General features: G+C 57.5%; 1 protein-coding gene across 21 annotated transcripts; it reads right to left on the reverse strand.

The window, feature by feature from the left end:
- Nucleotides 1-161: 161 nt before the first annotated feature.
- RASGRP2 (RAS guanyl releasing protein 2) lies at nt 162-14925 on the reverse strand. 21 transcript variants are annotated; one of them, XR_014316229.1, is made up of 17 exons: nt 14316-14718; nt 12329-12469; nt 11568-11670; nt 10978-11040; nt 10520-10651; nt 9567-9717; nt 9201-9374; nt 8889-9005; nt 7493-7774; nt 6515-6592; nt 6164-6286; nt 5739-5854; nt 2473-2614; nt 2197-2346; nt 1622-1798; nt 548-612; nt 162-384 (listed from the first exon to the last, which is right to left on the reverse strand). XR_014316229.1 is itself a non-coding variant. In XM_082748332.1 (17 exons), the coding sequence occupies exons 2-16, from the start codon at nt 12399-12401 to the stop codon at nt 554-556; spliced, it is 1827 nt and encodes a 608-aa protein (XP_082604458.1). In that variant the 5' UTR covers nt 12402-12469; nt 14852-14925; the 3' UTR covers nt 162-384; nt 548-553. The 21 variants fall into 21 exon arrangements, 20 of the variants coding, with proteins under 20 accessions (XP_082604458.1, XP_082604474.1, XP_082604460.1 ...); XM_082748332.1 differs by lacking the exon at nt 14316-14718 and adding an exon at nt 14852-14925 and having other exon boundaries at nt 2197-2233; XM_082748348.1 differs by lacking the exon at nt 14316-14718 and adding an exon at nt 14852-14925 and having other exon boundaries at nt 2197-2233; nt 10520-10654.
- Nucleotides 14926-15246: the final 321 nt, after the last annotated feature.

A 15246-nucleotide genomic window follows, 5' to 3' on the forward strand; every position in this document is an offset into this window, starting at 1 on the left:
CAGCCCCCAATTCTAGTCCCCCTCCGATTCCCAGCACATGAGATTCCCAAGAGTCTCTGACTACAAAGTTCTAGACTCCAAGACTCTAGTCCCTATGATTACAGTTCCCACCCACCCCGCACTGCACCCCCCAGCCATGTGAAGATTCTAGGCTCTGATGGTCTAGGTTAATTACATGGGCCTTTTTTATTCCATCTGGAAAGTACAAATATTCACAAGAGTCTGTACAACCTTAGGGACGCCAGCCCTGGCCCAACCCTCCGTTGCATGCCACCCTCACACCCCGCCCACCCAGCCCCAGCCTGCTGCCCCAGCACCCCAGGCTTTCTGCTCTGGTCCAAGTCTTTTCTCCAAGGCAGATATGAGTGTTTGATCCAGTCACAGCTGGGAAAGAAAAAAAAAAAAAAAGCAAAAATGCAAAGGTTGTAAGGAAGACCTTCCCCCCCCAAAGTAGGAGTCCACCTGAACTGGGCCATTTGCACAGAGCACCTGTTTCCCTGATCCCTCCTGCCATTCCCTCCATGCCCCAGCCCTCAATGGCACTCACCATCCATTACAAGTGGATATCAAATACGCCATCCTCTACTGTCTGCACATCCTCTTCTCGGATCTCTGCAGGGAAGTTGGGGGGGGGGGCAAGGAACAATTCCTGGGTCCCCAGTGCCTTGGGCAGCCCTTCCCCCACTCACAGGAGACAGCCTACCCCATCCTGGAAGCAGACCCATCCACCAAAAATCAATTCACTGAATGACCAATCGGCCCCATTTTTGAGGCTCTTTCTCTAAGTTTTCATTCTGCCGCAGCTTTTCCACAGCCGCAGATTTGTCAGTGCAGTTTGCTTAAAATGTCAATTTTGTGTGTGTTTCACATTTTAGACCCCAGCACTTCTGGAAGGCTCAATGCAAATGGTTTCATCTTTTCAATTTTTGAGGACTCATGCCTGGTGCCCGCCTCTATTTTTTCAGGACTTATGCCAATCCAAACGGTTGTGGTCACTGCCTTAGGCCCCCGTTTAGCGTGGCTGTTCAGACTGTTCTCAGCAAAATAATCATTTGGGGGAATTGTCATTCAGCAAACTGGCCTAAAGCCACCAGAGACCCCAAGAGAGCCGCTGGAGATGTTCAGGGCAAGGGACTTGTCTCAGAATGGCCTCCGGAGCAGCCAAAAAGGGAAAATACAGTCAAATGGCTCACACAATTCCCTCTCCGATCCATTGTCAATCCCCCTAACAAAATTAGAGTGTGACTGGATTTTTTTTTTTTTTTTTTTTTTTTTTTTTTTAGGTAAGCTTCATACCCAGCATGGGGTTTGAACTCACTACCCTGAAATCAAGAGTCACATACTCTACTGGCTGAGCCAGTCAGGTGCCCCCGCAACTGGAATCTTGAAACCTCTATCCCTTTTACTCTTCTTTATGTATTAGCCTCTCTGAGCTTCCCAAGATCAAGGATTCCTGAGCCACCTTCTGGCCCCCTTACCTGTCCAACCCTGCCAGATCGCCCCACCAAAATAAGAGAACTACAGCTTCATTATGGTTTGATCCTGGGTAAGTGAGCACTTTGCCAGCATGGCGCTGCCTCCCTCCCTTCAGAGACCAGCACAGAATGAGATCCCCTCTTACCTGGAGGCCTGGAGCCTCGGCGCCCAGGGCGGGGCAGGGAGAAGCTGAAGGCCCGATGGTGGGTGTGGGTGGGGGAGGGAGAGGGCGCAGACCCCTCCAAACTCACACTCTGGGCCCGGCGTCGGCATTCAACTGACAGACGGTCTTTACACTGTTTGTGGCAGTTCACACCACAGGCTGGGGGAGGCAGATGGCGGGGTGAGGGGATAGGCAGTTGGCGGGGTCCCCCTGACCAGGGCCATGGGTCGGAACACCCTCATCCCCATCTCCAGGCCTGTACTTCTCCCCAGTTTCTTTTGCTCCCGAGCAGCTGCCCCACCAAAATAAGAACCCCCTTCCAAAGTGTTCTCTTCATCCTACTTGCCAGTCCCTGCCCTCTCCAAAGTGCTGGGTTCCCTGGGCAGCTGTCTCACCAAAATAAAAGCCCACTGGATGGGTACCCCCTCTTTCAATATAATCACTGTGCCTCTGGAGCTGCGAAGTTCTTCACTGCTCCTCAAATGCCCCACCTAAGTAAGAATCACCACCCAGGGAGTAACTCTTCCCCCCAAATTTAGCCCACCTGCCCCGCTCACCTCGGCATTTGAGGCCCTGTTTGTAGATGCCCAGGATCTGAAATAGAGAAGGGGGCCGTGCTGGCGAAGAGGTCTTTAGAGCTAAAGGCTCTCCATCTTCCTTCTCAAGGGCAGGGTCTGAGGCTGGCCCTCTCTGGGGCCCCCTCAGGGCTGGGTAGGCGCAGAACAGCAGGAGGAGAAGCAGGCGGGATTAATATGGTAGAGAAGGCTCCAGCAGGGGCGGGGCCAGTGGGGGGAGGGGTCGGGACTGGGGGCGTGGCTTGGGCGGGGGCTCACCAGGGCCTTGCAGTGGCGGCAGGCAACCGGGCGCAAGGAGTTGCTCTCTTGGAAGTTGTGCACGAAGCCCATGCGGCCGCCCAGCACGGAGCTGGAGCGCAGGAAGTAGGAGATCATCTCCTCCCTGCTGATGCAGCCATCCCTGTCGGGGGAGGGGGAGCGCCTCAGGTTGGGCCCTCCCCGGGACGACCCACCAAGCAGCCTACCAGGAAAAAGTTCCTCACCCAACTCCTGATTTGGGACTCCTGGTGCAGCAGGGAGACGCTAGCCTTGGAGCGAGGCAGGCGCGCAGGCCACTACCAACTACTTGTGTGGTCTTGGGCAAATCACTACCCCCAAGCCGCCTTCCCAGAAAAATGGGGATCGAATTTCTGCCCCGGGCACTTCACATAGAAGGGGTGGACACTAACTGAAAGGGCTGTACACCTGCTTACAAGATCATTAGCCTTGGAACACCAGTGGGGAGCCCTGAGAATTAGATTTCTGAGGAGCTCCGAGACTGGCAAAGATGGGGAAAAGCCACTTGCATCTCACTCTCATGTGACTGACTGCGAGAAGGAGAAGCCCACATAATCCAGGGCTGCCCACAGAACACTTTTCTTACCCATCAGTGTATTGTAGGGCAAGAGTGAGCATGTGATCTGGAGACAGACCTCAATTCAAATTCTGGTCTGCTACTCCTGGCTGTGTGACCTTTGGGCTAGTTAATCTCCCTGTGCCTCAGTTTCTGCTTCTGCAAATGGGGACTGTGATCATCCCTGCCCCTCAGAGGGTTTTGGTGAGGATTTGGTGAGTCAGGTACACAGTAAGCATTTACAACTGTGTCTTTGTAGTTAGTGGGTCCTGGGCCACCAGGAGCTACTCCCAGCAGGGTTGGTCCTTGTTGGAAACTCCTGTCCATTATATCTCGGGTTCTGTGACATGATCCGGTGACCAACCCTTCCGTTCAATGGGGCATGGGGTCCACTGTCCATCTAGAAAAGAATATCATCCTAGATCCCTATCTCACACCGTGCATGAACACTAAAATCCTCACTGAACTGAGAACACTAATGTAAAAAAAAAAAAAATATTATCAAAGTCTCGGAAAAGGTGTAAGAGAATTACTTTGTAATTTCCAGGAGAGTAGGGCCCTTCTACACATAACACAAATCCGAGAAGCCATAAAGGAAAAGACTGACATATTGAGCACACGACATTTTTAAAAAACTTTATATGGCAAAAGACAACATAAATGACAGACTGGGAGAAATATTTGCGAACACATTCAACAGCAAAGGGTTAATATCCATTAACAGAGATTCTGAAAATTGATGAGAAAAAGACCAATGAATCCAGTGGAATAATGGAGAAAGACTATGAACAGGCAATCCACAGAAGAAATACAAGAGGCCAATAAACATATGAAAAGATATCCTACCCCCACTAGTATTGAAGAGATCCAGATTTAACCAAGACACCATTTGCCAATTAGACTGACAAAATTGTAAAGCTTATTATAGCGTCCACTGTTGGCAAGGAAGTTGGGAAATGGGCACTTGCTCACTGCTGATCGGGGTGCAAGCTGGCACAACCTTGCCTGAGGTCACTCTGGCAGTCTCTCTCCTAATTTAGAATGTGCATATCTTTTGATCCAATTATCCCACTTCTAGGAATTTCTCCTACTGAAATAGTGGCCTGAGTGCATGGGTACAAAGATGCTCACAGCAGCGCGGCGTATATTAATAGCGAAACACTGGGAACAGTCTCCATGTCTGTCGGCAGGAGAAGAGGGAGGCCAGTGACAGCCCGGCTACACTGTGGAGCTCTGCTGCAGCTTTTCTAAACAACGAGGTCGGGTTCTGCATGAAGCAGCATGGGAAGCTGTCCATGATAAAGGGTTAAGTGGAAAACAAAAACAAAAGCAAAAAGCCAAGATGTGCAATTCCATCGAGACAGGGATTAAAAAGAAAAGAAAAAAAAAAAGAAACCAACAAGAACAACAACACAAAAACCTGACAATCCTACTGCTATGAATACATAGATTCTGGCATTAAAATACATCCACTTGCTTCAAGGGCAAAGGTGAATTTGCCAGAAACAAATGGATGCCCCCCAAGGCGCAGAAACAAAGGGTGAACTTCAAGCTAACGCAGGGAGTGGGGGGGGACCAGATGCTGAGGCTGCCCCAGGAGGGGCTTGCTGGTCTCCCCAGTGAGCTGGGTGCTGGTTTTGATACCCAGACAGGCTGGGCACAAGGCTTGGTGTGTGGAGAAGGTGGGGGGTTAAGGCTTGAGACCCCTGTGTGAAGCTATTTCCAAGGTCTCCAAGGGCTGCACCCTCACTGAACGTGTGACCTGGAAAAAAAAAAAAAAAAAATCCACCCATCCACCCAGAGACCTAACCTAGAACTTGGTCTCAGTTCTGGGAGCAGAAACAAGGCAATGACAACCAGCGCCATGGGCAGAGGCAGATTTATACAGTAATCCTGTTTGTCTAAGGAACAGACCCAGACAGACAAAATCTGGATCAACTCATACAGGACATGGGAAAAAAAAGACTGGAAGGATACACTGTAGTCAAACCAGGAACATTGCTAATGTGTTGCTAAGGATAATAGCACCTCTTCTGATGGGAAAGATGGGGAAGAGAAGGGAACTTCTGCTTCTTAATTCATAGGCTTTGTTCACAATAAATCTATTTCACTACCTGGATTTCTTTTTTACCATTGAGTTTTACAGTATGGAAAATTAAAAAAAAAAAAAAACAGAGTTTTGAAACATGAATAACATTAAAATATAACTCAACCCAAGCTGGACTGTAAAGCGTTTTGTCTCTGCTCAGCAAAATGGGGATCTGAACGTGGTTGCGGGGGGCATGTTTAACCTACTTCACAAAACCAGCTGTTTGTCCAAATTGTCAGGATGTGAACTGTTGATAAGCAAGTGGGTGCTGCTAATTACAGGCCTTTCTTTTCTATTCATTAAAACAGGCTACCCAGGACTTGAACTTGCCCACACTTTTTGCCAGCTGCGAGCTCCACTGTCCCCAGGCCCCCCTCTTTGTAAGAGTCAGGTGGAGCCCCCCCCATCTGCCTGAAGAAGTGAGGTGACGCTGCGCTGCCACAGCTGACAGCCTCCCCCACCCAAATAAGAGCCCTCCCCACACTGGTAGCTTCCTCTGCAGAGATCATCTGGTTCAATGGCCTTCTCTTGCACAGCCGGAAGCTGAAACAGGAGGGGAAGTGAGCCTGCCTTCCCTCTCCCAGAGCCCCCAGCCCTCCTCACTGGTTCTGGTCGAGGTCCCCAAAGGCGCTGAGGTAAGGGAAGTTCCCACGGATGATCTGGAACTCTTCCTGTGAGATGTGGCCATCCCCATCGACGTCAAAGTTCCGGAACACAGACTGGAACACATAGAAGGACATACAGGGGCAAGAGCATAAAACAAAACGCCCATCTCCCAGCCCGTGTTACGAAGGGTGGCTCGGCTGCGGCGGCCTCCCCATCTCTCCTTTGTCTCCCTCTTCCAGACCCCCACTCCAACTCTACCCACTGGCTATGCCCCTTGCCTTCTGGAGACAGAGCGCTGGCCCGTGAACACGGCACTGGTATGGCTCCAAGGGTAGTGGCCTGGCAAAATCACTCTTGATTGACCACTACAGACCTGCCCCCCAGCCCCTCAGGAGCCAGGGCGGGCTGCCACAGAGTCTCACCTCTACCATCTTCTCGATGTGTTCCACCATAAGAGCCTGATCCAACTTGGGCTTGGCAGCTGAGGTCCACTCATCCAGCACTGGGGGCCGGGGAGGTGGGGTGCAGCTTGTGGGGCTGGTTGGCTATGGGAATGGTCAGGACTGAGTGAGGGCCATAGGGAAGGAGCCCCGGGCCCAGGGGAGCAGAGGAGGGGGGAGCCCCGGGGAGAAGGGAGCCCGCCCAGCAAGCTGAAGAAGTGAAGTTGTTTCTAAGAGCTCTGCTTGCCCTCACATCCTGGGATTCTCAGGAAGGGCAGAGGTAGGGGAGGAAGAGGTTGGGCAGAGTAGGGAAGCAGTCATTCCGCATCTCACCGAGGACTTGGAGCGCGGCTCCCGCTGGAGGGACAGCTGATAGAGTTCGTCCTCTGTCTGATACTGATCCAAAGATACCTGGGACACACACAGGTCTCATCATACCCATTGCCCCCTGATGCCCTAAGGAGTCCACTGTCCAAAGCCCAGGGTCATAGGTCCACCTAGAGGCCACAGCTCAGCCTGGAACCCCGTCTAGAAGCTAGACTCAGGACAAAGTTCAGCTTAGAATACACCCCAGCAGGGCGCCTGGGTGGCTGAGGCTTGATTTTGCCTCTGGTCATGATTCGCTGTCATGAGATCGAGCCAGCAACCACACACCAGCCCCGCACATGGACCACATCTTGGCCCAATCCTGGAGCAGAAGGCACTGCCAAGAATCTGGCCAAGAATCTAGGTCAGAACACAGCCAAGAGCTCTGAGATTAAGTCCCAACCTAGAACCCAGCGTCCACAGTCCAGCTCAGATATCAATCCTGATCCCAGTCCAGAGCCTAGAAACAGCTAAGAATTCACTCTAAACCCAAAACCCAAGCCCAAGCTCTGTGTCTAGAATCTAATCCAGATCTGGACTAGAACTTCACTCTTATCCTAGACCCCAAAACTAAGTCCAAGTCTGGACTTGAGCTCAAGGCTATGTTTAGAAACCACTCCCACACCCAGAACCCAGCGCTGGGCCCCACGCCTTGAATACAACCCAGTCCCAGGAACTCAACCCAGGACCCAGGCCCAGCTGCAAGGCCCAACACAAACAAGCCCACATGGCAGCCTTGAGACAGACCTCCATCCCTAGCCCCATTCAGAGCCCGGAACTCATCTCAGAGTCCACTCCAGACCCTGCAGCCCAAGCTGGACCTCCATCCCTCGATCAGGACCTCAAACTCAAGGCCACATTTGCAGCCTTGCACAAACCCAAGACCAGGTATGGTTGTCACCCCTGGTGCCCAGCCACCCAGCATCCCTGCTCCCCACCGCTCACCGTGAGTAGGCTCAGCAGATCGGGGTTGGCCTGCACTGGTGGCCGAAGGCTGGTCACCATGGCCAGCTCCTCCAGGATGCTGAAGAGCTGTTTCATCTTGGCCCCATTAAGTCGGGTCCGGGCAGGGTCCAACCAGTCAGGCAGTGCCAGCTGGAGGGCCACCAAGTCCTTGAGGTGTACGCCCAGGATGGGAAAGCGGAAGCCCACACAGGCGGCCAGCCGGCGCCGATAGTTGCCATAGTTGCCGGTGGCTGTCACTAGTTCTGTCAGACCTTCCCAGAGCTGAGAGGTTGGGGGGGGGGGGGGCAGAAGGCAGAGGTTCATGGTCACACACACACATACACACACACACACACACACACACACGTCACTGGCTCAACTACCCTCCCACCCACCCAGGAAATGTGGGAGAGGATGAGGAGTCAGAGTCAGGAATGGGCAAAAGATTAAAAATCCTCCCTCACTGTCCCCCAGAACTGTCTCCCTTAGCCCCAGGAGGGGGTCAGAGTTCGTAGGTCATGAGCTCAAGGGAACACCCACAGGCAAACACCACACCTCTGCACCAGCAGAGCATGGACTACCACCAACACTTCATAAGAGAAAAAAACGAGGCTCAGGGAGGCAAAGAGCACAGGAGAAAGATCCAGAAGAATGTTTCTGGCTGCGCCGTTTGTGACAGCCCACACTGGAAAGACCCCCAGATGTTCAGCAGGAGAACAGATCCACACACCGTGGTTAGGACTTACAATAAAATATCATACGGCAACAGAACCGCATGAACAACAGCTCCAAGTAACAGAATGTGAGGATGAAAGAAGCAAGACATAAAATAACATACAACAGGATTCCATTCATAGAAAATCCAAAAACGGGCGACAAAAAACCCACATTGTTTGGAGATTCATACGTAAGTGGTAGAGCTATAAAGAAAACCAAGGCCATCATCATTACGAAAGTCATGACATGGGTTACCTCTGATGGGGAGGGAGTTATGCTCTAGGGTGCTGGGAGCTTCGGGGGCTGGCAATGTTCTATTTCTTGACCTGTGTGGTAGTTACACAGGCATTTTCTTTATAATTTTTCCTTAATCTCTACATTTGCTTTCTATATGTCTCTATATGTACATCACCCGATATGTGAGAAGATAAATATAAGGAGAGGAGAAATGTGCCAACTCTGGGGTCAGGCAGACCTTGTGAGCCCCCCTGCCACTCTCACTGTGTAACCTAGGAAGCGCACTGAACCCCTCCGAGCCTCAGTTTCTGTATCTGTCAAATGGGGACAGGAGTGCCCAGCTCCCAGCACTACTCAGGAAGGCCAGACATGGGAAGGCTGACCCCAGGCTTGACGAGGCTCTTCCCCTGACACCACCCCTCAACCCCGGGGTCCCAGGCACCTTGATGGTCTCAGGGCTAACATGACTGTGGGTCTCCTTGAGGCGGGAGATGGAGCTGTGACTCAGGCCTCCGACCACCGCCATCAGCGTGTTGAAATTCTGCAACTGCAGCAGCTTCTGGGGGGGGGGGGCAAACGAGGAGGAGCGAGGCAGTGAGTCACTGGACAAGGCCCTAGATTTGGCCAGGCTTCTCTGGAGAGGAGGCAGTGAGTGAGCAGAAAGGAGGGAGTCACCCTCCTTGGGAGGGCGGGGCTTGGGAGAGGGGCGGGGCTTGGGAGGGGGCGGGGCTTGGGAGAGGGGCGGGGCAGGCACCTCTGCCACGTGGACAAAGTGCGTGATGACCAGGGCACGCTGAGGGGCCGTGGGCTTGCTGAGGATCATGAGCTGCACCCACTGGGAGACACTGTTGAAAAGGGAGATGAACCGCTCCAGGACCGGGTTGTCCACCGTGCAGCCATGAGTCACAAAACTGTGATAGTCCTGGAACTGGGGGTAGGAGTGGCCTCAGCCCCTTCAGGCCTCTCCCCTCACAGATGGCCCCTCCTCACCCTTTGGCTGCCCTTGGTTGGTGACCCTGAAACCCCCATCCGGCCCTGTGACCCTGCCTAATCCCAGGGACCCTGTCCCTCCTGGGACACTCTTCCCAGCCCACCCTACCCCAAGGCCCGCGGGCCGCACCAGGATCTTGCAGAAGGAGCGATACTCCAAGTAGGTGAGATGCTCGGCCAGCTCCATAGGCTCCAGGTGGTCGAACAATAGGGACATCTTTCGCTTTTTCTGTCCTACAGGGTTCCGCTGGGTCACCTGCCTCTTCCACTTGTAGGTGGGGCTGGGAGGTGGAGTAGGAGCCGTGAGTCCTTTGCTGGAGACGCCCTATCCGCTGCGGCCCCCGCACTCATGCAGACGCACCACTCAGGCTCACCGGGGGACCTACCCCATCTGAAGCACTATGCCAGATGGACACCCGAGTTCCCCGTCCCCACAACTCCTACAGTCTCCCCCCTCGTCATGCACTCAGGCACTGTACTAGGCACTGGGGGAGTACAGAGAGGAGCAACACACAGTTCCTGCCCTTGAGGAGCTCACAGTCTACTGCGGGAGACAGACACAGAAACAACCACAGAACAGAGTAGCACGTATGCAAGTCTTTGCATGGAGCAGTGGGGGGGGGGGGGGGGGGGGAGGGGGGGGTCTCCGCACAGCGCCTGGTGGCAGGGGACACAGGAGGGAATGACAGATTCTTCCCCGGAAGCCTTCTGAGCCCTCCGAGCCCACGGACGCTCCATGCCTGAGTGGAGTCTCCACAACCCAGAGAGGCAGGCAAGGGGACCCAGATGAGCAGAGCGCCATGGTGGGAAGGGAGGGAAGGCTGGGGAACGGCGTGCAGCTGCGGTATGAAGGGCATGGGATGAGAGCGGGCTGTGGAAGATGATGCAGGAACGCCAAGCTGGCCGGAGACTACCAAAGGCCTTAATCCCCGGCCGAGACATTGTGAAGGTGACAGGGAGCCACAGGTTTTCAAGCAAGAGAGTGACATGACCCTCACTCATTCAATTCAACAAACATTTATTAAGGACAGATGGTGTGGTTCGCTGAGCGCCCTCCCCAGCCCTCTAGCTCGCCCCACGCACACGCTCTCGATGTCAATGAGGCTGCTGTGCCGCCGGTTCCCTTCTTGGTCAAGCAGAGCCTTCAGCTCCTTGATCTGCTCAGCGAGCTCAGGGTTCAAATCAAACTCTGCTGGGAATGCTGAGATCCAGTACCTGCTAGAAGCTTCGAGTCACCCAAAGCAGGCCTCCCCCTCCGTCCCCAGAGACTGGAACTCCCCAGAGAGAGGGAAAGAGCCCCAAGACTGTGGTCCCCCTACCTCCGGGTTTATTCCTTCCCCATCCCTTCTGGGCAGATCCCAACACCGGACCCAGACGAGCAAGGGGCGAGCGGGGGGCAGCAAGCCCACCATGGACAGAGCCAGAGCTCGAACCCACACGACTGACTTTCCAGAACGGGCCCTTTCCACTCCAATAGGCCAATCTGAAGCCTGAGAGAAGGGAGCAAAAGGAGGGGACAGAGCCCCAAAAGGAAGACTCACCTGACCAGGTGGCATGTTTTCACCTGCAGCGAATTGGAGTTGTCCTTCCGGGACTGCTGGTAGGTGAAGGGGGGTTAAGGAAATCGAGAATGGAGACGAATTCTAGAAAGGGAGGCTGCAGAAGGGAGGCTGAAGGCCGGGCCTGGTCCGAGGAGAAATGCTGGGGGCGGGATCTGGGGCGGGGCCGGTCGGAAAGGGGCTGAAGGGTGGGGTGAGGGGTGAGGTTTGGGTGGGTGTACAGATGGGGAGGGGGCTAGGTTCTGGGGGTGGCTGACAGCATGGCCTGGGCTCCAGAAGAGAGGCCAGGGGAGGGACCTGGGCTGGGAGCAGGGACAGGTCTTAGACTGTAGGGAGCAGGAGAGCAAAGCCCAGGTTGGGGAGGGGGCGGGAGGGGGCGGGGCCTGAGTCTAGAAGAGGAAAGGGGCGGAGCCTAGGCCGTGGAGCGAGGCTGGGCCTAGCCTGAATTTTAGGACACAGGAGGGGCTCACGCTGTAGGAGTAAAGCCCAGTCTCGGCCTGGGCTGGGCCGGGCAGCCAGGCTCCCTCATGGACCCGGACCGCGGGGCCCATGGCGCGGCCTGCGAAGGATATATGTGAAGCAGTTTTGCCGCCAGCTGAGAGGACGGGATGTACCAAGGATGCATCATGAGGAACATACGCACCAGCTGAGGGTCCCGCACCTTCCCGGAGTCATCTAACTCCGAGGGGTCAGAGAGGAGAGGGATTGACCCTTCGTCCCGCAGCTGTGGTCCCTCAAGCCTACCTCACCGCCCGCCGGATATCTCCCCCTCCCCGCCCATCACCTGCTTTCCCGGGACTCTGAAACCAGTAGGCAGATATGGGAGAGAAGGGAGAGTGGGAGAGGGATAAGGCAGGATCCGAAGACCTGGAAGAGGGGACTGTCCGATCCGGCCCACCCTCCCGAGGGGAACCAGCTGGGGCGGAAGAAGCCTGGGTTCCCCAGAGTCAGGAATCGAGAGGTCATTTCCTGTGTGCTTGGGGGAAGGGGCACCCCTTCACCAGATAAGCCGCCCCCCATCAGCCGGAAACAGCTCCCAGGCCGGAGATAGAGAGTTCCTCCGGAATCTCCGGGGAGACAGATAATCGCCTCATGTGCCAGAGTCTGGGGACCCCGTCCCACTCCCTTCAACGCCGGCGTGCTAGGGTAGGGGAACAACCTTTCTGAAGCCTGTGGATCCCTCCACCCTGTGATGGAGAGCAGGCTTTCGTTAAAAAGGTTGCAGCCTGCGAAACCGGGTGGGTCTAGGCTGGCGGTCTGTCCTGGGAGGCAGGGACCCCGCTTCAGGCTCGGGGCTGGGCTCGGGCTGGGTGTGCCCTCGCGTGCCACTCACCAAAGGCTTCGATGCAGCCGCGGAGCAGCTCCTCCACTGTGCAGCCCTTGTCCAGGTCTAGGGTGCCCGCCATGACTGCCGGAGCGGGTAGGCTGGGCCCAGCTGCACTCCGGAGCCTCCCACAGGGCTCGGACAGGACCCCTGTCCCAGGAGAGGCAGTGAGGGAGTCTGCGGAGGGGCAGGCGGGGGGGCGGAGGTTCGAGTCGCGGGGCGGGCAGGGGCGGGGCGGGGCGGGGCGGGCACGCCCCCTGCTGGGCAGGGGCGGAGTAGTCCACTGCGGCCACTCCCGGGGTTAAACGGTCTGGCCCCGGATGGTGCAACCCACCAGTTGGGAAACCGAGCGGCCGAGAGGCTTCCGGCTCACCCTCGGAGTCACGGGAAGGCCGAAGGGGCTCCCCGGGAAAGGGGACGAGACAGGACTCCGGGGACTGGTTTCTGCCCCAGCCCCTCCTAGGCCTTCTTCCCCTCGCGTCCTCTCCACCAGAGGCACCTGCAGCACCCCGCGGCTCGGCTCCGCGCCCCTCCCGCTTCCCTCCCGCCACAGCCTCCCTTCCCCCGCAGGGTTATTTTGGGAACCCAGAGCCTGAGGGGACCTCGGAGGAATTTCTCCCTGGGATGGGAGGGAGGGAGGAACCCAGGCGTCCTGCCCGCATCGCCCCCTCCCGGGCTCCCGGGGAGGGGAGGCGGGGCTGTGGCAGCCCCCAGGGGCCTGCCCTTGGGGAGGCGTGCTGTAGTGGAGAAGAACATTCCTGGGGCGGGGTGGGGGGTAGGGGTGGGGGTAGCCCGCTGCGGCCGGGAGGCGTCAGCGGGAAGCCTGAGCCTGGGAACCTCGCGCTCCCAAGCCACCTCCTCAGTGAAGGCCCCAGGGGTCCAGGCTCAGCCCTTTAGCAGACCATCTTCATCCCCAGCCCGAGTTCCAGGCCCCCATACTGCACAGTCCAACTGTGAGCGCACACAGAGGCCGACCACATTCAAGCACACTGAGCAGGGTGCCCAGAAGGGGGCGCTAGCGCCGTGAGGGGTGGAGAATGCCTGGCGGTATCCATCAGCAGGGTCAGACGCACCCAAGCAGGGACATACACTCGTTCTATACCCGAGGCCAGGGGCCCACATTGGGGTGTAAGACCCCCTCCCCCGCCACACACACACCCGAGCCTCTGGCACTGGTCTCCCATCCTCTGTCTCATACACACAATGGCACGCACAGCCAGCACACACCTGCAGGAAGGCACCCTCCGGCGCGCACACCCAGCCTTCCAGCCCAGAATGCGGCCAGCCCTTTGATGGGGCCCGTTCCCGGACTTGCAGCTCACTAAAGCCAGGTCAGCCTGGAGTTCCGCGGCCACAGAGGCGCTGGAATCACACACGTGTGCACACACACAAGACAGGACACCTACACGCATGCACACTCCCACATACGCACACACCCCCGTGGGTGAGCACACACGCCCATTCCGCCGCCGCCCCCCCTTTCATCCGCAGTCCAGGAAAAGCTCTGCGGCCACAACGCCCTGACAACCCTCATCCCCGGGCTCAGGCAGGGCCTGGCCCCACAAAAAGGTACCCCGCCCCTACACAAACTGCCCTGGGCTGGAGGGGGGCTCCTCTCCCGAGTTCTCTGGCGGACTTTTCCTAGGAGCCACCCTTTGCCAACCCCGTCTAGCCCTGCCGCTGTCTCGCTGTGTGACCTTGAGAGTCACTTGGCCTCTCGGAGCCTCAATTTTCTCATCTGTCAAATGGGGGGTTCCGCGGGAGAAGGGCCAGCTAAGACGTGGCTGGGAAGAGCCGGTTGCGCCGCGGATGCCGCCCTCTCTCGCGGGTTGTCCAGGGCGCTTCAGCTCTCTCCCTCCCACCCCGGACCCGGCCACAGACTCCGCACCCACCAATCCATACCCGCTGCCCCCAGCCCGCCTGTATCGCCCGCGGGGGGACCCCTAGGGGCCGGGCCCTCTTCTGCCCAGCGCCCCGCCCGCTCTCGCTCACTCACTCTTGGGACCCGCGGCACGGAGCCCGCTCTCGGCCGGGCCGGCGCCACCTCCGTGCGCTCCCGCCCGCCGGCCTCGCTGCGGCTGCGGCTCCCGCCCGCCCTCCGCGCGGCTGCCCCGCTTCCCGCCGCCCCGCCCCCGCGCCGCGGCCGCCCCCTCCCCTCCTCGCCCCTCCCGCCCCTGCGCGGGGCTCCGCACAGCCCGCTGCGCCACCCCCATCGGGGGCTCCCTGTCGCCCCGCACGCGGCGGTCCCTGCGGCAGCTTAACCCCTCCCCTGCCGCGCCGCCCGGAAGGCCAGGGCCGCGGGCTGGGGCTGAGCCACCCGCCGCGCCAAGGGTGGGCGAGCGGAGGGCGGGCCTCGCGGTTCCTGGAGGGGGGAGCCAAACCGAGAGCCCTCTCCCCCCACCCAGATGCCCCTATGCCCCCCGCCCTGCCTGGTGTTGGGCAGAGGAAGCCGGGAGGGGCAGGAAGCGGACTGCGGTGGGGAAGGGGCGCCTCGCCCCGCCCCCGGCCCGGGTTCCTGTTTTCGAGACAAACCGTTCCCACGGGGCTACCCGGACCCGGGGCTGGGCGTCTTCCTGCGGGCAGAGGGGGGCAGAAACCTGGTAGAGGTTCGGGGGCGTGGGGAGAGCGGGTCCTTGTGATAGCCTGGAGGAGGGGCCAGGAACGTTTTGGGGACAGGGGCCTGTGGGAGGGGAATGAAAATGCTGCTACCTGAAAACGTGGCCTCGATGACTCGGGAATGGGGACGGGGGGTTCCAATTCACACAGTGGGGACGGGCCCTGGAAGCCTGGCTCCCCACGGGGCCAGATGGGAAGGGGCAGCTGCAAGCCACGGGTGGGTCCTGCGCAGCTTGGAGACTGGAGACCTGTGTGCGGGTCGCCCCTCCCCCCGGCAGAGAGGAACTTGGGAGGGGCAGCCACAGGCAGTT

This window comes from Mustela nivalis (genome assembly GCF_964662115.1).
Source record: "Mustela nivalis genome assembly, chromosome: 9".
Taxonomy (NCBI): domain Eukaryota; kingdom Metazoa; phylum Chordata; class Mammalia; order Carnivora; family Mustelidae; genus Mustela; species Mustela nivalis.

Excerpts from the sequence above, each read along its gene's own strand:
- RASGRP2 (XM_082748343.1), bottom strand. The coding sequence starts at position 14,532 with ATGGGGGTGGCGCAGCGGGCTGTGCGGAGCCCCGCGCAGGGGCGGGAG. Across the intron at positions 12,497-14,315 it reads CCGTGCCGCGGGTCCCAAGA|ACTCCCTCACTGCCTCTCCT; the intron begins GTGAGTGAGCGA and ends GCCCCTCCGCAG. Across the intron at positions 6,287-6,514 it reads AGCCGCGCTCCAAGTCCTCG|CCAACCAGCCCCACAAGCTG; the intron begins GTGAGATGCGGA and ends CCATTCCCATAG.